Source organism: Microcaecilia unicolor, chromosome 3 (assembly GCF_901765095.1).
Source record: "Microcaecilia unicolor chromosome 3, aMicUni1.1, whole genome shotgun sequence".
In the NCBI taxonomy this organism is placed as follows: Eukaryota; Metazoa; Chordata; class Amphibia; order Gymnophiona; family Siphonopidae; genus Microcaecilia; species Microcaecilia unicolor.
In genome coordinates this window covers 300,651,107-300,676,002 of record NC_044033.1, presented here as the reverse complement: position 1 = coordinate 300,676,002, position 24,896 = coordinate 300,651,107, and the positions used below count along the sequence as shown (strand labels likewise).

At 45.0% G+C, this 24,896-nt stretch overlaps 1 protein-coding gene across 3 annotated transcripts in view; it reads right to left on the bottom strand.

The window, feature by feature from the left end:
- ASIC1 (acid sensing ion channel subunit 1) overlaps positions 1-24,896 on the bottom strand; it is a 507,441-nt gene that overhangs the window by 53,775 nt on the left and 428,770 nt on the right. For all 3 annotated transcript variants that reach the window (XM_030198226.1, XM_030198225.1, XM_030198224.1), the window contains one exon: positions 2,319-2,469. In XM_030198226.1, the coding sequence (XP_030054086.1) occupies positions 2,319-2,469 (151 nt within the window). The remainder of the gene's footprint in view (positions 1-2,318; positions 2,470-24,896) is intronic.

Here is a 24,896-nt window from a genome sequence, read left to right as displayed (position 1 = left end):
TACCACTCTTGGCTTATTGGTGCCAGTCATTTTCATCCCGATGCGGTGAGCCCGTTCTATTTGTATCGGCCCCGAGGCTTCTGGGTATTGTAGTTCACTGGCAAACCAGCGTGCCAAAAAAACCTCCAAGCCCCGTTCGGGTAACGTTTCTGGCAGGCCCACCACTCGGATATTATTTCTCCTGGACCTGTTTTCTAAGTCCTCAATCTTTTCCTCCATCGCCTGCAGCTTTTTTTGAGTTATTTCTTGTATTGTCTCCACCTCCGTTACTCTATCCTCAATTTCACTCACACGTGTTTGAAAGCCTGCACAATCCCGAGAAAGATCCGTGAGCTGTTCTTTTACCTTTTCCAGGTTAGTATTTATGGGGGAAAGCCGGCGATCCAACATAGCTTCTAACACTGAGGACATTTCTGAGGTTATTTCGGCGATCCAAGCCGATGACACTGTTGGGCCCGGCGGACTTGCGGGCGGCGCCATCTTGTCTTCTGCTCCTCTACCACGGAGCTTATCTTTATGTACATTTTTCGCTGCCATTACGCCGCCAATTAAGTTAAAGTGTACGTTGCCGGCCTCTCTGCCGTTTCAGGCTGTGGCGAATTTCGTTTTTAGATCGCGGTTTGTGAGCTGATCATGCGGAGGGGGGATTGAAGCCGGAGAGATCTTTTTCCTTCAACCCCTCACGGTCATGACGTCACCGGAAGTTCATGCTGGCGCTTTTAAAAAAAAAATCTTCCTAGTATGATGCTGTATAGCAAATTCCATTACCTGGTGTGATTTATCACCATAAGAAGAGATACAGTCATGACCACTGTTTAATGCTGCTTCCTCCCAGCAATTCTCAACCCAGTTCTTGGGGACCCCCCCCCCTCCAAACCATTTGTGTTTTGAGGATGCCCACATTGAGCCTACATGCATATCTATCACTGTGGACATTCTGAACATCTATATGACTGGAAGATCTCTAAGGGCCAGGAAGAGCAGACCTATGTTTAACTTTATTAAAATACTTGATATACCACAATTTCCAACAAGAAGATCATAGCAGTTCACAAATAGTTATAAAAAATTAACAAATATATACAAGAAAAGGAACGCCATTAGTTAAAAGCAAAGTTAAAAAAAAGAATAAGAGACAAACACACTAAAATTTCAGGTCATATATGTTACACGAGCTTTTGCAGTCCGCGACTGACAAGACTCTAATGGCGGATCAAAAGCACAGTGAAAAAAATGGGTCTTTAACATATCTTTAAACTCAGGGGTGAACTGAGTGTGGTCTGGGCCCCCAGGCACTGAGGGTAGTCTGAGCCCCCCACCCGGCCGGTGCCCGACACCCCCCTACCGCTGCGCTACTGCTCCCCCTACCACCGCAGCCGACACCCCCACTGCCCCGGTCCTACCTGAAGGGCCCTGGTGGTCTAGTGGTACATAAGTACATAAGCACTGCCACGCTGGGAAAAGACCAAAAGTCCATCAAGCCCAGCACTCTGTCTCCGACAGCGGCCAATCCAGGCCCCAAGAACCTGGCAAAAACCCAGAATTTAATAACGATCAATGGACTTTTCCTTCAGGAATCTGTCCAGACCCCTTTTAAACTCAGCAAGGCCAGCTGCCGTCACTACCTTCTCCGGCAATGAGTTCCAGAGTCTAACCACATGCTGAGTAAAGAAAAACTTTCTCCAATTTGTTTTAAACCTACCACATTCTAATTTCATCTTGTGTCCCTTAGTTCTATTATTGTTAGAAAGCGTCTTTGTGGGGGGAGGGGGGAGTATGTTCTTTCCTGCCTGTTACACTGCCGCTATTCCCCTGCCTGCTGGCGCCACCATGTTTTCAAAATGGTGGCCAAGACTTCCCATGGTAGTCTTGCAGGTCTCAACAGTCTTGCAAGACTTCTGCAGGGAGTCTCGGCCGCCATTTTTAAAGTACAGTGGTGCAGGGCAGGGGGAATAGCAGCAGCACAAACGACAGGAAAGAACATGTCCCTCCCCCCCCCCACAGAGGCGACTAGATCACCAGCGGCACACCTTTAAAGGTAGGACCGGGGAGGGCTGTAGTGTGCGGCGGGCAATTGGAAAGAGCCTCTGGGGCTTCGGGCACTGCCCGGTTGCCTGAATGGTCAGTCCGCCCTGTTTAAACTTAACAAAAGGATAACTCAGAACAAACATCTGGATGGCTATAAAAAAGAAAGCTGATCTTGGCGTTGTCTCATAATGAGCACGCTTTGGAGGAGGCAGTACAAATTGTAACTAGGTGACTGGACTTCTGATTTTTGAATGCTGTTGTGGTGCTGATGGGTTGAGAGTCTTCCTTACCTGTTTCTCCCCAGACAGGCATGTACTCATCCTGCTGTATATCCAGCATGAGTTCTAGGCCATTCCCAGTTCCTCCCCTCATGGAGATTAATGGGGGCTTCCCATTCTGCCCAGAGTTAAAGGTGTAACATTTCCCATAGCGAGTGAAGACCTGCAGGAAAAGAGACAGAAAAGTGACTGCTTGAACCATTAATGAAGATACTTCATACAGAGAATGATACACCCCATATTGGGCTAGAGTTATTAACATGCATTACTGTGTTACTGCGTTTTAATGCCGTTAACACCTGTTACTAGTAACTAGGTCCCATGGGTGTGCATTAATACCATTAGTGTGTAGTAATGCATCAGCACACATTACTAACTCTAGCCCATAGACATAATCAACATGCCTACAAAAATAAGAAATAAATTACAGTGACAAACTCGATTGAGACACATCCTAAGGACATTCATTCTACACACAGAGCAAACTAGAACAAATCTACTGAGCCCCACCCTACAGGTGCATTTTACAAGAGCACGCCCTACGGACATACATCCTACCCAGTCCAAACCAAGAAAGGCAACTTGGAGACACACCCTAGGCTGGGAGTCGTATCTTACAATCTAGAAATATCCATTGGGCTAAAGTCATAAAGAATGCCCTAAGACAGTGGTTTCTAAACCTGGTCCTGGAGGCCTCCAAGCCAGTCAGGATTTCAGTGTATCCACAATGAATATTCATGAGATAGATCTGCATGCACTAAAGGCAGTGCATGCAAATCTCTCTCATGAATATTCATTGTGGGTATCCTGAAGACCTGTCTGGTTGGGGTGCCTCCAGGATCAGGTTTTGGAACCAATGCCCTAAGACAATTTTGCCACACTGTATGTTTGATAAATTCTCCAGACCCTTGCCCTTCATAGGAATTGAATGGGCTTCTTCTCATTTGCAGAACTGAGACTCGGCAGCGCGGCTTTGTAAAAGAAGCCCTTAATATCCTTGCATCAGCTCTGCAATCTTGCCAGTCTCCAGCCCCGCCACCAACCTCTTTAGTTGCTGGTAGGCAATGGCTCTAGTTGCCCATCCCATTCACCTTAATGCCTTTATAGGATGACGATGACTCAAAACATCTTCCAAATATTTCAGTGCCTTAAATACTGTTCCAAAGGTTTTAAATTGTGTCCTAGAATCAACCAGAAAGCAGCTCCGTCAGAACTGGCCTGTTATGATCTGAACATTTTCCTCTGACCAGGAGCTGTTGAACATGCTGCATTGCTCTCCCCAGAAGGCTGAAACTCAAAGAATTACAATAATCTATCCAACTGATTACTAACATGTAAATTACAGTTGTTATCCCCTTCCTATATTAGAGGGGATGTACTGATGTATAAAGCACAAGTGCATAAAACAAATTTTAACTAAAAACTTGAAATACGAAGGCCAAGAGAAAAAGAAGAAAACACACCCAAGAATCAAACTTCTTTTCACAATACTATCTGTGGGCAACCTTTATACACAAAGGTTAATGTCAGTACTATCCCTAACGGGCTACACACAGAAAATGAACAATAATAATAATCACTGCTAACAAAACTCAATGTGATGACTGAGTGAATATCAATTATTACCAGAATAGTTACCATATACTCCTGTCTTTCCCAAACAGTTGCTAACACTGTCAAACAAGTCTTGTCTCATTGTTGTATCCTTCAATGGTAAAGAAGAAACAGCAAGGGTGGAAGTGGGAATGCACCAAATGACCAAGGCAAACAACAGAATATGAGCGCCCAAAAGTTTATTTTCCAATTATAAACTGACCCAACACGGGCTGTGTTTTGGCTGAAAAGCCTTCCTCAGGGGTCATAACAGTTCAAATCAATCAACTTCACAGAATCATAAAAACATGTAGAACAAAAGGACTCTTGACGTACTGATGTCACTTGTAAAAAGTGTGTTTATGCAGTTGAGCTTTTGCATCCTTTCAATGGTTCCATTGACAACAAAACTCTGGTAAATGACGTTTGGGTGGGCTGCTCTCTGTGTATACTTCCCATGGTCTTACTGGTCACAAAAAATTCAATGGCGGGCTGCAGGTTGCCCAAACCTGCTTCAGACATCAGTCTGTGGTTCAGGACCCTGCTCTTAGCAGTTCACCAGTTACTACACACACACTATACACAAAGCCAGTTTATATTAAAGAGCAGCTTCCTTAATCTTGCCAGTATAATGCAGATGTAATGTTAAGGCTGATGGTAAGGATTTACTGCTGCAACATTAAGCTGAGAATTTATTCATGGTCATACATAAAAAGACCCATCAGAAATCTGCAACTGTTTCTGTGGTTTATGACTTCTTTTAATAGAAAGAACTATAAACAGATTTGTGTTAGCTTAAAGTAGGGAAGAGGAGAGAGGCACAGAAAAGGGGAGGAAGAAAGAAGGAAGGGGAGTGAAGGAAGAAGTAAAAAAAAACGCACCAATAATTTGAGTGTTAGAGGCACGGAGACAGTATTTCTCTTCTCCTTAGTTTGGGACAATTAGAGCACTGAGAGGCCCAGTAAGAACAGTGTGCTGAGCTTCAGTGCATAGTATCCTGATACATGGTCTGAAAAAATATTTACTCCCTAGTTACCAGCACCTTTTTTTCCTGCCTTCCACCTTCACGTGGAAAAGATCCAATGGAAAAAATATTCTCTACACATAGAATCACAAAAAAATCCACTGTGAAAAAACAACCATAAAGGAAAAAAATGGAAGGAAAGCCTCAAAGAGCTCAAGAATCACAAATGATCTAACGAGTTGAAATGATCCAATAGTGGTGAACTCAGCCCAGAGTCTGTTATAGAATACTAATGTAAATCAGTGTGCACACTTGCGCCATGTCAATAGCAGGCATACTTGTGGCACTTTGCTTCATCAATGCTCCGTCCCTATGTGTGCCTCCTTGCAATTATGCACCATGTGAAATGTGCGCCTAAATAACAGAAGAGCACTTACACACATAAATGTACACTTGCCCAAGTAACTGCTAGCATGCTATTACTTTAATACACAAATGACACTTACATTTAGGCACTAAAGTTATAGAATGAGAGGGATAGTGTATGCTCTGGTGGATCCTTCTCCACTGCTATCAGTTGGTGTACTTCAGGACTTTGTCTTGAGACCTCTTCTCTTTTCTCTATATATAATTCCCTTGGTGCTCTCATAAGAACATAAGACTAGCCATACTGGGTCATACCAATGGTCCATCTAGCTCAGTCCTGTTTCCAGAAGCACCTGACAGAAACCCAAATATTAGCAAGATTCCATGCTACCAACCTCAGGGCAAGCAGTGGCTTTTCCATGTCCATCTCAATAATAGACTATAGACTTTCCCTCCAGGAATTTGTCCAGACCTTTTTTAAACCCAGATACGCTAACCGTTGTTACCACACCCTCCGGCAATGAGTTCCAGAACTTAACTATTCCTTGAGTGAAAAAATATTTCCTCTTACTGGTTTTCAAAGTATTTCCATGTAACTTCATTGAATGTCCTGTAGTCTTTGTACTTTTTGAAAGAGTAAAAAAAATTGATTCACTTCTACTTGTTCTACACCACACAGGATTTTGTAGATCTTAATCACATCCCCCTTCAGCCATCTCTTTTCCAAGCTGAAGAGCAGTAACCTCTTTAGCCTTTCCTCAAATAGCAGGAGTTCCATCCCCTTTTTTTTTTATGTTGGTCAGTCTTCTTTGAACCTTTTCTAATTCCACTTCGAGGGGCATAATCAAACGCGAACGCCCATTTCCATGGGCATCTATGTCCGAAAACGGGTATATGAAGAGGCGGGACAGACCGTATTATCGAAAAAGATGGGCGTCCATCTTTCGTTTCGAAAATACGGTTTGGACGGACCAAATGCCATGGATTTGGTCTCTTCTGAGATGGGCGGGGTTTTTTCTTTGCGATAATGGAAACTAAAAACGCCCAGCTCAGAAACGTCCCAAGCCATTTGGTCGTAGGAGGGACAAATGTACAACACTACCATAGCTCTTAGGGGTGAAGGGGACAACTACATGTGGGTACAGTGGGTTTTAGAGGCCTCCCATTTACCACCACAAGTCTTACAGGTGGGGGGGGGGGGGGGGGTGGGCCTGGGTCTGCCTGCCTGAAGTGCACTGCAGTACCCACTAAAAGTGCTCCAGGGACAGGACTTGTTGCTGCTGTATAACCTTGGCACAGCAGTTCACACCTGAAGACTAATCTCGCTAAAAACGTCCTTTATTTGAATAAGCACATTTACTCACAGTTAACTGCAGATCAGAAGTTGTGCCCCACTGGCAACGAGTCTTGCTGCTACTGAGATTAGCAGTAGGTCCGAGCTGGCAGAATGGTGTACAATGCCCTCTTTCAGCAACATTCAAGGTAAGAACTAAGTGCTGTAACGTGGCTAACACATGAAAGGGATCTAAAAGTGTCTTACACAAATGGCCACTACCTCATGGACTATCAGAAACAAAACAGGGCACACTCTGACCCAGTAAGCTGAGGGAAAAGCACCATGGGAGTAGAGCCTACCAACTACCAACATCGTGAGCATTTAACACAAGCTAGTGGAATCACGGAGCCCAATTCCCTACACCCACCACAATGCATTGCTGATGTGACTCTGTAGTGCCCTTAACAGAAAAGGTGTTACACTCACCTGAGACCCACATCAGAATCAGGGAAAGGCTGTCAGAGGATAGAACACATTCTGCTGTCGTGGAGGTGGGTACGGCATTTGAGGCTGGCATACAGGCTAGGAAAAAAGTTTTTAAAGTGAGGAAGTGACGTCATCAGACCGCATGGACGCTTGAGAGTGAAGCTCCCGCGATCCCACGGAGAAAACGAGCGATAAACCGGAGTTCACAGGGGCTGGAAAGTCAAAAAACAGCTAGGGGAATACCCAAAAAGCAGAGCAATATCACCATATGAGCGCAGCTCGAAAATCGGCGGACCTCTCGCGATTTGCTTTCTCCGGTGGTGCGGTAGCGGCTAAAAACAAAATGGCGGAGGTTCGGAAACCGAGAGATTCGGTAAATGGAGAAAAATCCAAACTTTCAGAGCAACCGGTGGAACAGCCGAAAGATAAGATATCTGATGAGGGAGAGTCTCCAAATATACAAACCTGGCTGCAAGATATTAGCGCGGACCTGAAAGCCCTACGGGCCGAAGTGGCGACGCTGGGAACTGACTTACGAGGAGAGATACGGGAGTTGGGCTCGCGTCTTGAGGATACAGAGTCCCAGGTAGAAGTCCATAGCGAAACGCTGGGAGCACTGGATCACCAGATTTCGGAGATGCAGGGTGAGCAACAACAACTACTGGACAAACTTGAGGACTTAGAAAATAGGGGCCGCCGCAGCAATCTGAGATTTCGCGGTATCCCGGAAACCCCTACTTATCAAAATTGTGAACAAGTAATCCAAAAAGTAGTTTGTGAATTGTTATTGGCAAGCGGAGAAGTTATGGAACCGGAATCGGTGCATTTAGACCGAGTGCACAGGGCGCTGGGTACTGGGCGCAATAATACACCTAAGGACATTATTGCTTGTTTTTCCAACTACAAGTTAAAGGAAAAGGTGTTGAATACGGCGCGCCAGACCCAGGAATTTAAGTGGGACTCATATGCCGTTGAAATATATCAAGACTTGGCAGCAGCTACTCTCAGACGCAGAGGAGAACTAAAGCCCTTCACCAGACACCTGAGAGACCTTAAAATACAATACAGATGGAAACATCCGTTTGCACTAGTCTTTTACAAAGATGGGAAACAACACCAAATAAGATCAATTTCTGAGGCCCGAGTGATTTGCCCGGAGGCTGTGGAGCCAGAAGCCCGGACAGAGGCAGACACGAACAGAAAGATCAACCAACGCTCTCTCCCACCAAAATGGCAGAGAGTAGGAAAAGGCCATAAAAGGCTACAACGTCAACGATCTACTACACAGATTACATGAACTAACTAAAATTCAGGTGGTGAGACTGTTACTTTTATCACAAATAGTGTTAATGTTGGTTTCAGATACTGCACATGTTAAGCAACTCTCCAGCCTTGGACGCAAGGTAGTTTGAGATATGTGTTACTTAAGGGATACGTGGGAAGCAGAAACGCGGTTCCTTCCTCACACTTAAACACTTACTGGTATATACAGGGGTGTTCTGTAAGAAATTGGGGTTGATGTGGGAGGGGGGAGGGGTATATATGTGGGAGAAGGGGATGGGAGGGAAGGGAATTGGTATGAAGCAAGATGACCATAAGCAGAGGGATGATGTCCAGTGTGTGAGCAGGGGCTTAAAATGGCACCTAAAACATTAAGTACTAATGGGAGACATTAAGTGTATGCTACTCAATGTACGAGGGCTAAATGTGCCTAGGAAGCGGCAATTGCTGTTTAGAGAGATGCAGAGGCTCAAAATAGATATAGGTCTGGTACAGGAGACTCATCTTAAAGCCCGATATGAATATCTGTGCAAACATAAGCAATATCCTTCTATATACTTTGCTTCTAGTATTGACAACACGAAAAGTAAAGGAGTGCTGATAGCATTCCACGGGTCTAAACCCTGGGAGGTCAAGAAGGTGGTTAAGGATAAAGGGGGGAGGTATTTGTTAATTGTTTTTGCACTGGCAGGCAGAGTATATACTTTGATAAATGTATATGGTCCCAACACAAACCAAGGAGATTTCTTTGCAGACCTAGATAAGGTACTCACGAGAAATATCGAAGGGTCCCTACTGATAGGAGGGGATTTTAATCTTACCCTTAATCCAACATTAGACAATACCTCTACTGACACAAACTATGCCAGACAAGATAGGCGGAAATTCCATGACTTTATAACACGCTGGCAATTAATAGACTACTGGAGACGCGAGAACCCTACACAGCGTGCTTACACTCACTTTTCTGCAGTACACCACTCCTCCTCCAGAATTGATATGTGGCTAGGTGATACCTCAATGTTGAATATAGTGGGGGACCATCTTATTCATCCATGCACTTGGTCTGATCATTCCACAGTGCTTTTACAGCTTAAGGAACAGGGACATGTCAGACGGCAACATAATTGGCGCTTAGATGACGCCTTGCTGACTGACCCCAATATTGTTAACCAATTGGAGCAACACATTAAAGATTATATTTTTTTCAACGACAACGGGGAGGTGTCCCCCACTACTGTCTGGGAAGGTTTTAAAGCAGTGGTGCGAGGTCACCTGATAGCCCTGCGGTCTCAGGCATGGAAGACACGCTGTGCCAAGGAGACCGAGCTACGCCAGCAGTTAGTACAGACGGAGACGCTTATGCAACAGGAGACTGTTCAGAACCCCTCGAGCATTAGGCTGCGGGTGACAGACCTCCGCAATCAATTGCACGAATTAGAATTAGCAGATGTGGCAGAAAAACTATTAAGAGCGCGCCAATCGCACTTTGAATTTGGCAATAAGCCTAGCAGGCTCTTGGCCCACAAACTAAAACAACAGGTTAGCAGGAATCTGATAGGGGGTATACGAGACGCGGGGGGAACTGTGCATTCTGACCCTGAATTTCTTGAATTGGCGTTCAGGGAATATTACATGGAGCTATATAGATCAGAATCTGAAGGTGGGATGGAAGAGGTTACAAATTTTCTGGCAGGCATTGAGCTACCTAGGCTCCCTGAGGTCCTAGACAACACCCTAGGGGCCCCTATTATGTTAGAAGAGGTGGAGCAGACGATTAAAGGTTTATCCCCTAATAAGGCCCCGGGTCCTGACGGATATACGAACAAATTCTATAAAATGTTTGGGAAATTAATAGCCCCCCTTTTAGTCAAGGTTTTCAATTCGATAGATGAGACTATGGGTCTGCCACCGACATGGAACTTGGCGACGATCACGGTCCTGCCTAAACCGGGCAAGGATCCTCAACTATGCAGCTCATACAGGCCTATTTCACTATTAGGAGTAGACTATAAGATATTTTCAAAAATTATGGCCACTAGACTGCAGAAATATCTCCCACTGCTCATACATGAAGACCAGGCAGGGTTTGTGCAAAATCGCCAGACCTTTGATAATATAAGACGTACTTTGCAAGTGTTACAAGGGGCACAAATAACTAAAACCCCGCTATGTATATTATCCCTAGACGCAGAAAAAGCTTTTGATCGGGTCAGTTGGCCATTTCTCTTTGCGATTCTGGAGAAGGCTGGTATAGGAGGGCGATTTGCAGAGTGGCTGCAAATAATATATAAGACCCCAACAGCAGCGGTACGGATAAACGGGACTTTAACTCGCCCCTTTTCCCTTTATAGAGGTACTAGACAAGGATGTGCGCTATCCCCCTTGCTGTTTGCTCTGGTGATGGAGCCGCTGGCAGCCAGGATTAGAGCAAACTTGAACATACAGGGCCTAAAGGGAGGGGGGATTGAAACCAAAATACTCCTGTTTGCAGATGACATCCTATTAATCCTTAAGGATCCCCTGACAGCTTTTCCAATTATTGGGGAAGAAATCTTAGCCTATGGGGCAGTATCAGGATTTAAAATTAACTTCAATAAATCAGAGGCACTCGATATACATTTACCCAGTGCGCAGTTAGAGTTGCTGAAGACACAGTTCCCATATAAATGGGCTCGTAAATACATTAGATACCTAGGGGTTAATATACCTCGTCAATTAGAAGATATTTTTGACACCAATTTTCCTCATAAAATGCGAGAGATCTTTCAGGAACTGGAGAGGTGGGAGGGCTTGACCCTGTCATGGGCGGGCAGGGTTAATGCCATTAAGATGATAGTTCTCCCAAAGCTGTTATACTTGTTTATGGCCCTACCTATTGCCATACCAGATACCTTTTTCAGGGGCTTACAGAGTAGAGTGTTCTCGTTTATCTGGAGGAGGAGGCCACCACGGGTTAGACGAGAGGTGATGTACCAATTTAGAGACAGAGGAGGGATGGGGGTTCCTTCCTTCTATACATACTATATAGCTGCACACCTGCGAATTTTGGCTATCTGGCTGAGGGACGCAGGAAAAATTTGGACATGTATAGAACAGAGCTGGCTGGAACCCTATCCGCTCAGAGCAGTACCATGGTTGCCAAAGCACACACTCAGAGAGCTTACCAAAAGGAGTCCCCCAATTCTCCAGTGGCCATTACAAACTTGGTGTAAGATACGGGAGCAATTTTTCCCAGAGCGGAAATACTTTAAACACTCATTTCTTAGATTTGCCCCCCAGTTTGGACCAGGAGTAGTGGATTTGGCATATAGAGACTGGGAGGACATGGGTCTTTGCGAATTGGGGCAGATGTGTGAGGAAGGTCAGGTTCCTTCCTTCCAAGACCTATGTCAGGAGCATGAGCTTTCCCCTCTGCAAGCTTTTCAGTATTACCAGGCACGAGACTTTATACGTCGCAGAGCCTTGGAGGAGCTTAATCTAACAGAAACACAACTGGAGAAGGGATTGATGGGTGGTGGAGGAAGGGGGGGTATTTCCAGAATATACAAAGCGTTGTTGGCCCGCACCCACCCGGTAGAATTCTACACACAAAGATGGGAGCGAGCAATGGAGAACACATATGAGCCACTACAATGGGTTAGAGCGTTTAGGTCCCTGCTTAGAGTGTCAATATCCAGTGCAATGGTAGAAAACGGACACAAGATATTATATAGTTGGTATTATACGCCCAGCCGCTTGTTCAAGATATACCACTCGGGATCAGCTCTATGTTGGCGGGACTGTGGTGAGGTAGGGGATATGCAGCACATATGGTGGTCTTGTGTACATGCCCGCCGGTACTGGGAAAAAATTGTGGACTTTGTGCATTTGGTAACTGCTACAAAATACCAGCTGAAAATAGACTATTGTCTCCTACATTTCGCCCCGCCAGAGGCCAAAAAACATATCCACCAATTTGCTACGCAGGTATTTGTCGCTGGCAAGCTGGTGCTGGCGGCATCATGGAAGCGACCTCGGCTACCAGAATTACCGGCCGTGTTGGAAAAACTGAAACACATCCAACTGATGTCGAAGCTCACTGCTCTACGCAATGGACACATAATACAACATCAGAGAATATGGGACTTGTATAATACCTGGTCATCTGCTAACGCAAGCCAATAAAGACACATAATACTTAGCTCAAGAGGGGAAAGGGGAGGGGAGGGTGGGAGAGTCAGGGGACCTGGGACATGGTTAATACTTATTGTTAATAACTATAGCAGTTAAGCTTTCAGAAGAGTTATTCAGTTACAAGTACCTGTTGATGACATTTGTTTGATGGTATTGACTCTGTATGGCAATGAAAATGACTAAATAAAAATAAAGCTAAAAAAAAAAAAAAAAAGTTTTTAAAGTGGGTTTTTGTTGGTGGGAGGAGGTTAGTGACCACTGGGGGAGTCAGGGGAGGTGATCCCCGATTCCTTCCGGTGGTCATCTGGTCAGTTGGGGCACTTTTTTGGGACCTGGACCTGAAAAAAAGGGTCCAAATAAAGCGGACCAAATTCTCGTCAAAAACGCCCTTCTTGTTTCGATTATCAGCTAAAGACGCCCATCTCTCCTCGTCCGATAACCACCCAGTCCCACCTTTGCCACGCCTCCGACACGCCCCAGTGATCTTTGTTCGTCTCTGTGATGGACTGCAGTTGAGGACGCCAAAAATCGGGTTTTGATTATACCGATTTGGGTGCCCACGGGAAACGGACGCCTATCTCCCGATTTGGGTCGAAATATGGGCGTCTCTCTCTTTCGAAAATAAGCTGGTATATCTTTTATTGAGATACGGCAACCAGAATTGAATTAAATATTCAACATGAGGTCACAACACGGAGTGATAAGGCATTATAATATTCTTGGCTTATTTACCATCCCTTTCCTAATAAATTCTAGCATCTTGTTTGTTATTTTGGCCTCCGCCACACACTGGGTAGAAGATTTCAGCATATTGTCTACAATGACATCTAGCTCTTTTTCTTGGATGCTGACTCCCAAGGTGGACCCTAGCATCAGATAACTACGATTTGAATTATTCTTCCCAATGTGAAACATTTTGCATTGGTCCACATTAAATTTCATCTGCCATTTGTGGCACTCCACTATTCACCCTCCCCCATTAAGAGAAATGGTCATTTAACCCTATCCTTTGTTTTAAGTCCAATAACCAATTCCTAATCCATAACAGAACATTGCCTCCTATCCCATGACTCTTTAATTTTCTCAGGAGTCTCTCATACGGGACTTTGTCAAAATCTATCTGAAAATCTAATTACATAACATCAACAGGCTCACCTTCATAGGAGCCAACTTTTCAAAATTATTAAGGGTGCTAAGCCCAATGGCAATAACCCCTCTCTGGATACATACAAGGAATTTTCTCAATATTGGGGGTGCTCAAGCACCCACAGAGTCAGCTCCTATGATCACCTTTATCGACATGTTTATTCACACCGTCAAAGAAATTAAGTAAATCGGTGAGGCAAGATTTCCCTTGGCTGAATCCATGCTGAATTTTCTCCCATGGTTTTCAGTATGCCATTTTTATGCTGATGATCCCAAGATCAATCTCTCCACACTGGAAAGTTTGGCAGGAATCCAGGCCTAAGTCTCATCCTGCTTGTCTGACATTGCTGATGGAAGTCTTACCACGGAACATGGCCAAGACTGAGTTCCTTATCTTTTCCCCTAAAGCCACCTCTCTTCTTCCCCCATTCTCTATTTCTGTGGATATACTGTCACCTTCCCTGTCTTGTCAGCTCATAACTTTAGAGTCATCTATGACTCCTCTCTCTCTTTCTTTGCATATATCCAAAGACTGCTAAAACCTATTGTTTCTTTCTCTATAACATCATCAAAATGCGCTCCTTCCTTTCTCAGCACGCTACCAAAACTCATATCTAAATTCTCATCACCTCCTGCTTAGATTACTGCCACTTGGTTTAACCATTTCTCTCCTGTTCAATCTGTTCAAAATTCTGATGTACGGCTTATCTTCCTCCGAAGTCGCTACACTCACATAACCCCTCTCCTCAGGTCACTTCATTGGCTCCCTATCCATTTCAATATACTTTCAAATGTCTCTTTCTGCCTTACAAGCGTGTTCATTCTGCAGCTCCTCAGTTTCTCTTCTCTCTTCTCCCTTCCGAGGGAACTGCTGTCATCTCTTATCTGTACCCTTCTCCTCCACTGCCAACTCCACACTCCATTCCTTCCATATGCTGTGCAATATGCCTGGAATATATTTCCTCATTCAGTATGTCATACTCTGTCTCTGGACCCTACGCAAATCCAGGCTAAAAATTTGCCTTTTTGAGGCTGCTTTTATAACTTAAGGGCCCTTTTACTAAGCTGCGGTAAAAAGTGGCCTGCGCTAGTGTGGGTGCGTGAAATTGGCATGTGCTGGACCTTTTTTTTTTACTGCGGTGGGTAAAAAGGCCTTTTTAAAATGGGGCAGTAAATGGCCGTGCGTTGATATTAAAAGTAGTGCGCGGCTATTTACTGCCTGAGCCCTCACCGCCACCTATTTACTTGGTGGAAGGGCTCACGTGCTACTCATGCAGTAATCAGGCAGTTCACAACAATGTGGCCTTGCTGCCGATTACCGCCGGGAACGCCCCCGCAGTAGAAAATAGAAAATTATTTTCTACCATGGGAAACAGCACGTGCCAAGTTCAGAATTACTGCTGGGCGCCTGCGCTACCCCGGCGGTAGTGTCGATTTGGTGCAAGCTACCCGCGTGTTAGCCCCTTTTCACACTTATTCACCTGTTTTTTTTATTTATTTATCTTTATTAGCATCAGTGCAATACATGCTTACATTCTACTAGCTCTCACACATTCCACCAATACCGCAGTCATCAATTACAGTCTACCCAGTGTTACATTCATAGTCCTCCATCTAAGCATGACCACACTGATATTTTCATCATTACCCCCCCCCCCCATAACCCTTCCAACCCTCCCTTGGATCCCCCGTAACCTGTACCATTCATAAAAGAAAGAAGAACATTCATGACCTTCCCTCCCATCCCACCCAAAGACCCCCCTACCCGTCCTCCCTCCCTCCCTCCCTTCCCGCCTGCATGTTTAATTATTCCTTTGAGGAACCTTACTGCCTAACTAGTTCCTCAAGCTTCTGCCATAATAATGCATACTGCCTGTTTTCTATATTTAGGGATTGCTTATACAGAGAATTCTCATACTTTGCCAATTCTGATACCTTTGTCAACCAGCAGTTATATGGCACCGGGTCCACACTTGTCCAAAACTGCAAAATAGCCTTTTTAGCGGCCAGCGTTGTCATGTATAAAAATCTCCTCTGTGGTTGAGAAAGCCCCTGATCAATTAGATCTGCTTGATCCCCCAGCAGTAGCGCTTGATAGAACCACTGTACCGTGGCCTGAAGCACTGTGGTAAGTAGCCTAAAGATCTCTTTCAATATAGTCAGTTTGGGACACTCCAAAAAGGTGTGCAGAAAGGTGCCAATTCCAGTCTGACACTTAGGGCATCTATCCGAGTCCCACATCTTCATTTTCTTCCAGACTTTGGTGGTTTTAATCATTTTCATACTAACTGTAACTTTCTAATCCCCTATTTGCCCTGTTTGTCTGTCTTGAGCAAATTGTAGGCTCTGTTGAGCGAAGACATTCTCTCTTCTGTTTGTGTACAGCACTGTGCATGTCTAGTAGCGCTATAGAAACTACAAGTAGTAGCAGCCATATGCTCCAGTTGAAGGAGGTAGATTTGAGGTCAGTCCCGGCCTTCTGACAACCTCATCCTGATGCACTCCTAATATCTGCAGTGCTGATTTCAAATGATAGAAGCAGAGACCACAACAAATACCATCTACAATGCATCGGGACTGGACAAACATCTCTCTCCTTAAACTGGGTCATTTGGAAACTCTTCTGAAATCCCGATACCCCAAGAGAAGCAGAGCTAGAGAGTGGGGATGAGGGAGGGCAGGTAGGAGATGTCATAGTTACAGACATCAGATTTTAACAGCTGATTGATCAAGCCTTGCATACAGGATTCTACAGCCCTGTCATTAGAGAAATGGAAACATAAGTCCCTGTCTGGCCATCTCAGCCTGTTCCATATGACACGAAGCTTGTTGACAGCCCTTTTTTGCAAGCTACATCTCTCTGGTATGTGAAACTTTATTTATTCATTAGGATTTATTAATTGCCTTTATGAAGCGATTCACCCAAGGCGATATACAGCAGGTACTAAAACTTACAATTTTGTTAACAGCATAACAATAGTGAAATGATCAAACATAAGCATAAATAAAATCCATGAGATAAACTTGCAGATGGAAAATTGAATCCTGAACCTCCACCACTTCCTGTTCTACCAGCTATCCATGGAGCCCTGATTCAGTTAAACAAGTCTGTTAACATCCTTGGGATTACCTCGAATAGGCCTTTAACTTTTGACACTCATTTCTCCTACTTATGAGGGAGTCATTTTTTTATGCAGTGACAAACGCAGGTGATTTACTACTTGCTTAAACCTGCCCTTTTCTGCCTTCTTCATTCATTAGTACTTTTAAGATTGAACTATTGTAATTCCTGCCTGTTCCAAGGTCTAAACACTTCCAACAAAGGTGCTTACAACTCATTCAAAGAAAAAGCATGAACAGAAGAACAGACTCGAGAAACGAGATGTTTGAATGACACATATGCCTTTATTTCTGCAAAACAAAACAAAAAAAGGAGACCTAGGAATAGGACCAAAATAGGTAGCCCTACAGGAAAGTTGTTATTCTGAAGACTCTAACCAGTATTTAGACTTTGAAAGAATGGAATACCTAAATGTATCTCTTTTGGATGAGGCTTACTCTCAAACAGCTTATGGAGTGAGAAAGCTCGAGTGTGATGGCTTGCAACCCATATATTTTACAAGGGGTTGCTAAGACATATCCTCTACCCTGATAGGATTGTATACTGCTCTTCCAGGCTCAGCAGTTAATCTCAGAGACGGATCTTTATTGGCCGGCAAGCTTATCCACTGCAAGGAGACGGGTTAATGGAGAACTGGAGGGAGAACATGAAAACAGAAAAGATTTATGTTCACAGCTCTTTTGCTATCCCTTATCTGAAACCCAGACCATACAGAAAATTCACCGTTTTTAGCACTATGTGAGATGGATTTCTGGTTTTGTCCCATTGAATGAATGAAGTTGTAGATCTGATTTTACCGTTCATTTCCCTAAGGAAAACAGGACTACAAGTCCATGCAATACATTTAGACCTAAACCATAGCTAGATGGAGTAAAGAAGGTCCCTTCCAGTCTTATTTCCCTATATGATCTTAATTAACCACTCTTGAACCTGTCAGAAGACATAAGGTATACTAATACAGATAAATAAAAATAAACCAAAAACACTGTCAGCTTCCTAATTAAACTTTTAGTAAATTGTAGACTGGCTCAAATTGCTATGCAATAGGAGTGTTTTATAGCAGCATAGAAGATGCGAGCAAGTAAGCAAGGATCACATGATGAACACAATCTGCTATCAGCCCCTATTCCACAGAAGTTTATGATTTTTTCTACCAGGGTCCACCTTAGCAAAATGCCTTGTGAACGCCAGGCCACCACTAGAGCAGCCTGGCCCTCCAACGAAGCAGCTAGCCCTGCTTTTCAGACATACTCAGCAATTTATTTAATTCATACAAAGTCCAATCCCCTACACTGCCACTCGCTCAGCCCAGTGGCGTAGCTACAGGTGGGCCTGGGTGGGCTGGGGCCCACCCACTTAGGGCTCAGGCCCACCCAACAGTACCACACGTTTAGTGGTAGCTGGTGGGGATCCCAAGCTCAGCCAGCTGAAGTCTTCCCCCTAATGGTAACGAAAACACTACTCTCCACGATACCAGCACCTGTGCATGCTCAGTTTTCAGCGCGTGCGTACTGCATGCTGCCATGGTGGAAAGAAGCATTTCCCCGCAAGCTGAGATATTTTTGTTGGTGGTGGTTAGGGGAGGGGAAGAGCACTTTGTGCCCACCCACCTCTTGCCTAGGCCCACCCAAAATCTGTAGCCTGGCTACGCCCCTGGCTCAGCCTCATCTCTCCTCAAGCCATCTCTATTACAATCTCTTTCCCTTCCTTCCACAACCCATCTCATTCAACACAATCGTCCCTCAGTTTATTTTCCCCAACATCCTTCTGGACAATATTCTTTCTCCCCTACCTCCTCTTCCCTATACACTTTTTTCTTCCTATATACCTTCTTCCCCAATCCATCCCAGTCTCATCCCCCCAACCTGTATCTCCCACCAGTCAGTCTCCATCATCCCATTCCACCCCAGTCAGTCTCCATCATCCCATTCTCAACCTCCCCAACCTATATCTCCCACCAGTCAGTCTCCATCATCCCTTTTCATCCCAGTCTCACCCCTACCTGTATTTCCCACCAGTCAGTCTCCATCATCCCATACCATCCCAGTCTCACCTCCCACCAGTCTCCATTATCCTATTCCATCCCTGTATCTCCCACCAGTCAGTCTCCATCATCCCATACCATCCCAGTCTCACCTCCCACCAGTCAGTCTCCATCATCCCATTCCATCACAGTCTCACCCCCCCACCTGTATCTCCATCATCCCATTCCATCCAACCAACCTTGTTATTCCCTAAACTTATTTACTATTCCCTCACCTTCTCTAGAGGCTTATGGTCAAGATGGGCTTGGAAAGCCCTGCACTGAGGTCCCTTTGTGTGTGTGCTTGACCTCTACCAACACCAGCCTTCCACACACCTCTTCTCAGTAAAGATGATCATTTCTCCCATTAGTTTCCCTCCCTTCGGCCCTAAAATCTTGCTTGGGCCAATAGGATTATCCAGCTTTACAAGAGCAAATCTGCCAGCTAACGCCGGCAGCATACATCAGAGTGCTGATGCAAGGATACAAGTGCCAAGAACAGCAATGGGACTGAACCTAACAGCTTATCCACTGGAGATCGGCGAAGGTGCATAATGAAAAGCATGCAGGAAAGGAGACTCACAGTGCTGAAGTTCTGCGGCCCACAGGGCTCCCCTTGAAACTTGCAGGAGAGCAGCATCTCCTCTAGCTGGTGGCCAAGGCGGTCCAACAGCCGAGCTATCAGATCCTCCTGCTCCCGAGGAGGTAGGTAGTGTGAGAAGTCCAACAACCGCTTTAGCCAGGCCCAGCGCCGGTCCTTCAACAGGTGGCGGGCTGGTGGCTGCAAGTGAAGCTCTCGATCGAGCAGCCCTAGCCAGTAGCCAGTAAGGTACAGGTCAGCTTTGGTTATGCGGCGGAACAGCAGCAGGTTGTTGTTGCAGAAAGTGATGGCTGGAAAGGTAAGACTTTGGGCGTACCTCACCTGAACTCGGGTATGGACTGGGGAGGACAGCAGGTAGCGGATGCGGTTGGATGACCAGGTGAGGAGCAGTGCCACTGAAAGAAAGAGCGCCAGCAGCCACACACCCCGGCGCTGGCAGGACAGGCGGCCTGAGAAAATGTACTTCAGCCCGTGGACCTTGGTTTGCTGCAGGCATAAACAGGATAGCTGTTGCATGGATTGCACCCTGGCCTGACTCCCCTCATCCATCATCTCCCACCTCATTTAGGAAACACCAGGCCAATCCCCAAACTCCAACTGAAGCCAGGAAAGTGTTTCACTGGTTTCTGAATGAGACTGAAATAAGAACATGGGAACTCAATAGAAAGAGGAAACACCTGCTGGTTCTTGCAGGAAAAATGAAAATGGATTACTTCTTTTAGCTGTGTAATAGAGTTGATCTTTTTCTCAGAGTGTCTGCAAAATCTCTCTCATTCATGCTTTCTCCCACCCCTTTTAGCTATTTTCTCTCCCTCATTTTGTCCGTCTGTTTGTAGCCTCTCCAGGCTTAAATCGTGAGGTCTGGCGACTCTCAGAGGATAGAGACCCCCGGGAAGCAGAGGCTTCTCCGTCACTGATGATGACTCTCCCCTGGGTTCCCACAATACAGAACCGTCTCCTTCCCTCAGCTCGGCTCTAGGTAGTCCGCTAGTGCAGCTTCCAGCATGCAGGCTTATGTGATTGTTTGGGGAGGGGGGGCAGGGGGTGGGTGGAGTTTCATGTTTCCCTCTTCCCAGCACTGGCAGGTCTGAAGACAGAAGTCGAGGTGAGTGAGTGATCCATAAGCAGATGTCTCCACAGTCTGCAGTGAGTCTTTCATTACCTCTCAGGCTGCAGTCAGACCAGTTTCCCTTTGTCTCCTTGCTGCATTTGTCAGACTGGCCACTGAAGAGCAGAGATCAGATTCATCGCTGTCTAACTGCTGTCAAACGCTTTCTTTATTAGGTTGTTTCCTTTATGTGGCACTCTTGCCTCAGTTGGTAGAAACTTAAAATAGTGTCTGAAAGGCTAATGTCTCCTACTTTTAATCCCATTGCCTATTGTTTTATATAAGGCAGACAGATTTAGCTCACTTAGTGGGGGAGGGGGGGCTTTTTACTAATGCGTGCTCACGTTTTTAGTGCGTGCTAAAAATAGGCGCAGGCTAAATGTTAGAGATACCAATGTATTTCTATGGGCATCTCTAACGTTTAGTGCGTGTTTTTAATGCGTGCTAAAAATGTGAGCGCCTTTAGTAAAAGACTCCCTTAAAGTGGTCCACCCAAATCCAGCCTAAAAACCAACTTTTGAGTGGATTTTTAGATCCTAAAACTGGTTCTCCTGATCATGAGAACATAAATCAGACGAAATGTCCATCATGCCCAGATCCTGAGGACAACCCAGATTACAAGCACCTGGTAGGATCCAAAAGAATGGATCCAGTCCTTGTTGCTGAAACCAAGTCTCCCACAAGTCTACCTAACTAGCAATAGCTTATGGGCTTTTCTTCTAAACTTGTCTGAACCCCTTTTAAACTTAGCTGTGCTGGATGCGTTGAGCCCCTTTTAAACTCTGCTGTGCTGAATGCTTTGAATGCATCCTCTGGCAACAAATATCTCAGCTTCATTGTATGTTGGTGAAAAACTACTTTCTCTGATTTGTGTAATCAATAGAAATAAAACAAAATAAAACATGGAAAAGAAAATAAGATGATACCTTTTTTTATTGCACATAACAATACATTTCTTGATTAGCTTTCGAAGGTTGCCCTTCTTCGTCAGCTAATCAAGAAATGTATTAAGTTATGTCCAATAAAAAAGGTATCATCTTATTTTCTTTTCCATGTTTTATTTTGTTTTATTTCTGTTGATTACCTTTAAAAGTGGACTAACACGGCTACCACACCTCTCTACTCTGATTCGTGTTAAATGTGCCTCTCAGTGGAAGTATCATGAGATTACTGCCAGGGGTGGATCAGTATCATTTTGTTCCAGGTGCTCAATGGGGCAAGAGCACCTGGGTCAAAATGGTGCACTCACAAACAAAATACGGATGCACAGTCAAGACAGAGACACCCATACATGGGCAGAGGGATTGAAATAATTTCACGAGGCACGCTCCATATGCATTCCCCACTGTAACTGGTGCCATAACACTGTACCTGCTGGGCTGGCTCTTACATATTCAGATGTGTATCTCATTTTCTTTGTTGTAAATTCTACTGTGAAAAATAGTAACTGACTGTTTACATGGTTCTTAATAGTTGCTATGTATAGTGACACCTAGGGGCCCATGCAGAAAGCCTTGCAATAGAGGCTGCCAACAAAACAAAACAAAAATACTGCGGCATGCTATACTCAGTTCAGCAAACTAAAGAGTAGCAAATCTCCTGGACTGGATGGTATTCATCTTAGAGTACTGATAGAACTGAAAAATGAGCTTGCGGAGCTACTGTTAGTGATATGCAATTTATCCTTAAAATCGAGCGTGGTACCGTAAGATTGGAGGGTGGCCAATGTAACGCCCATTTTTAAAAAAGGTTCCAGGGGAGATCTGGGAAATTATAGACAAGTGAGTCTGACGTCGGTGCCGGGGAAAATGGTAGAGGCTATTATCAAAAACAAAATTACAGAGCACATCCAAGGACATGGATTACTGAGACCAAGTCAGCACGGCTTTTGTGTGGGGAAATCTTGCCTGACCAATTCTTTGAAGGAGTAAACAAACATGTGGACAAAGGGGAGCCAGTTGATATCGTGTATCTGGATTTTCAAAAGGCGTTTGACAAGGTACCTCATGATAGGCTACAGAGGAAATTGGAGGGTCATGGGATAGGAGGAAATGTCCTATTGTGGATTAAAAACTGGTTGAAGGATGGGAAACAGAGAATGGGGTTAAATGGGCAGTATTCACAATGGAGAAGAGTAGTTAGTGGGGTTCCTCAGGGGTCTGTGCTAGGACCGCTGCTTTTTAATATATTTATAAATGATTTAGAGATGGGAGTAACTAGCGAGGTAATTAAATTTGCTAATGTTCAATATATTTGTGAGTGACCTTGCCGAAGGGTTAGAAGGTAAAGTTTGCCTATTTGCGGATGATACTAAGATCTGTAACAGAGTGGACACCCCGGAGGGAGTGGAAAACATGAAAAAGGATTTGAAGAAGCTAGAACAATGGTCTAAGGTCTGGCAATTAAAATTCAATGCGAAGAAATGCAAAGTGATGCACTTAGGGAATAGAAATCCACGGGAGACATGTGTTAGGTGGCGAGAGTCTGATAGGTTCATACGGGGAGAGGGACCTTGGGGTGATAGTATCTGAGGATTTGAAGGTGACGAAACAGTGTGACAAGGCGGAGGCTGTATCTAGAAGGTTGTTGGGCTGTATAGAGAGAGGTGTGACCAGCAGAAGAAAGGGGGTGTTGATGCCTCTGTATAAGTCGTTGGTGAGGCCCCATCTAGAGTATTGTGTTCAGTTTTGGAGGCCGTATCTTGCTAAGGATGTAAAAAGAATCAAAGCGGTGCAAAGAAAAGCTACGAGAATGGTATGGGATTTGCGTAACAAGATGTATGAGGAGAGACTTGCTGACCTGAACATGTATACCCTGGAGGAAAGGAGAAACAGGGGTGATATGATACAGACGTTCAAATATTTGAAAGGTATTATTCCGCAAACGAACCTTTTCCGGAGATACGAAGGCGGTAGAACGAGAGGACATGAAATGAGATTGAAGGGGGGCAGACTCAAGAAAAATGTCAGGAAGTATTTCTTCACGGAGAGAGTGGTGGATGCTTGGAATGCCCTCCCGCGGGAGGTGGTGGAGAGGAAAACGGTAACGGAATTCAAACATGCATGGGATAAACATAAAGGAATCCTGTTCAGAAGGAAAGGATCCTCAGGAGCTTAACCGAGATTGGATAGCAGAGCCGGTAGTGGGAGGCGGGGCTGGAGGTTGGGAGGCGGGGATAGTAAGGGGCAGACTTATACGGTCTGTGCCAGAGCCAGTGGTGGGAGGCGGGACTGGAGGTTGGGAGGCAGGGATAGCGCTGGGCAGACTTATACGGTCTGTGCCAGAGCCGGTGGTGGGAGGCGGGGATAGTGCTGGGCAGACTTATACGGTCTATGCCAGAGCCGGTGGTTGGGAGGCGGGGCTAGTGCTGGGCAGACTTATACAGTCTGTGCCATGAAGAGCACAGGTACAAATCAAAGTAGGGTATACACAAAAGTAGCACACATGAGTTGTCTTGTTGGGCAGACTGGATGGACCGTGCAGGTCTTTTTCTGCCGTCATCTACTATGTTACTATATTCACAGTTGTTAACTCGCGACAGGATTGTGAAAAATTACAGAAGGACCTTACGAGACTGGGAGACTGGGCGACTAAATGGCAGATGACGTTTAATGTGAGCAAGTGCAAGGTGATGCATGTGGGAAAAAAGAACCCGAATTATAGCTACGTCATGCAAGGTTCCACGTTAGGAGTTATGGACCAAGAAAGGGATCTGGGTGTCGTCGTCGTCGATAATACACTGAAATCTTCTGCTCAGTGTGCTGCTGCGGCTAGAAAAGCGAATAGAATGTTGGGTATTATTAGGAAAGGTATGGAAACAGGTGTGAGGATGTTACAATGCCGTTATATCGCTCCATGGTGCGACCGCACCTTGAGTATTGTGTTCAATTCTGGTTGCCGCATCTCAAGAAAGATATAGTAGAATTGGAAAAGGTGCAGCGAAGGGCGACTAAAATGATAGCGGGGATGGGACGACTTCCCTATGAAGAAAGACTAAGGAGGTTAGGGCTTTTCAGCTTGGAGAAGAGACGGCTGAGGGGAGACATGATAGAGGTGTATATAAAATAATGAGGGGAGTGGAACAGGTGAATGTGAAGCATCTGTTCACGCTTTCCAAAAATACTGGGACTAGGGGGCATGCGATGAAACTACAGTGTAGTAAATTTAAAACAAATTGGAGAAAATGTTTCTTCACCCAACGCATAATTAAACTCTGGAATTCGTTGCCGGAGAACGTGGTGAAGGCGGTTAGCTTAGCAGAGTTTAAAAAGGGGTTAGACGGTTTCCTAAAGAACAAGTCCCTAAACCACTACTAAATGGACTTGGGAAAAATCCACAATTCCAGGAATAACATGTATAGATTGTTTGTACCCTTGGCCTGGATTGGCCGCTGCCATGGACAGGATGCTGGGCTCGATGGACCCTTGGTCTTTTCCCAGTGTGACATTA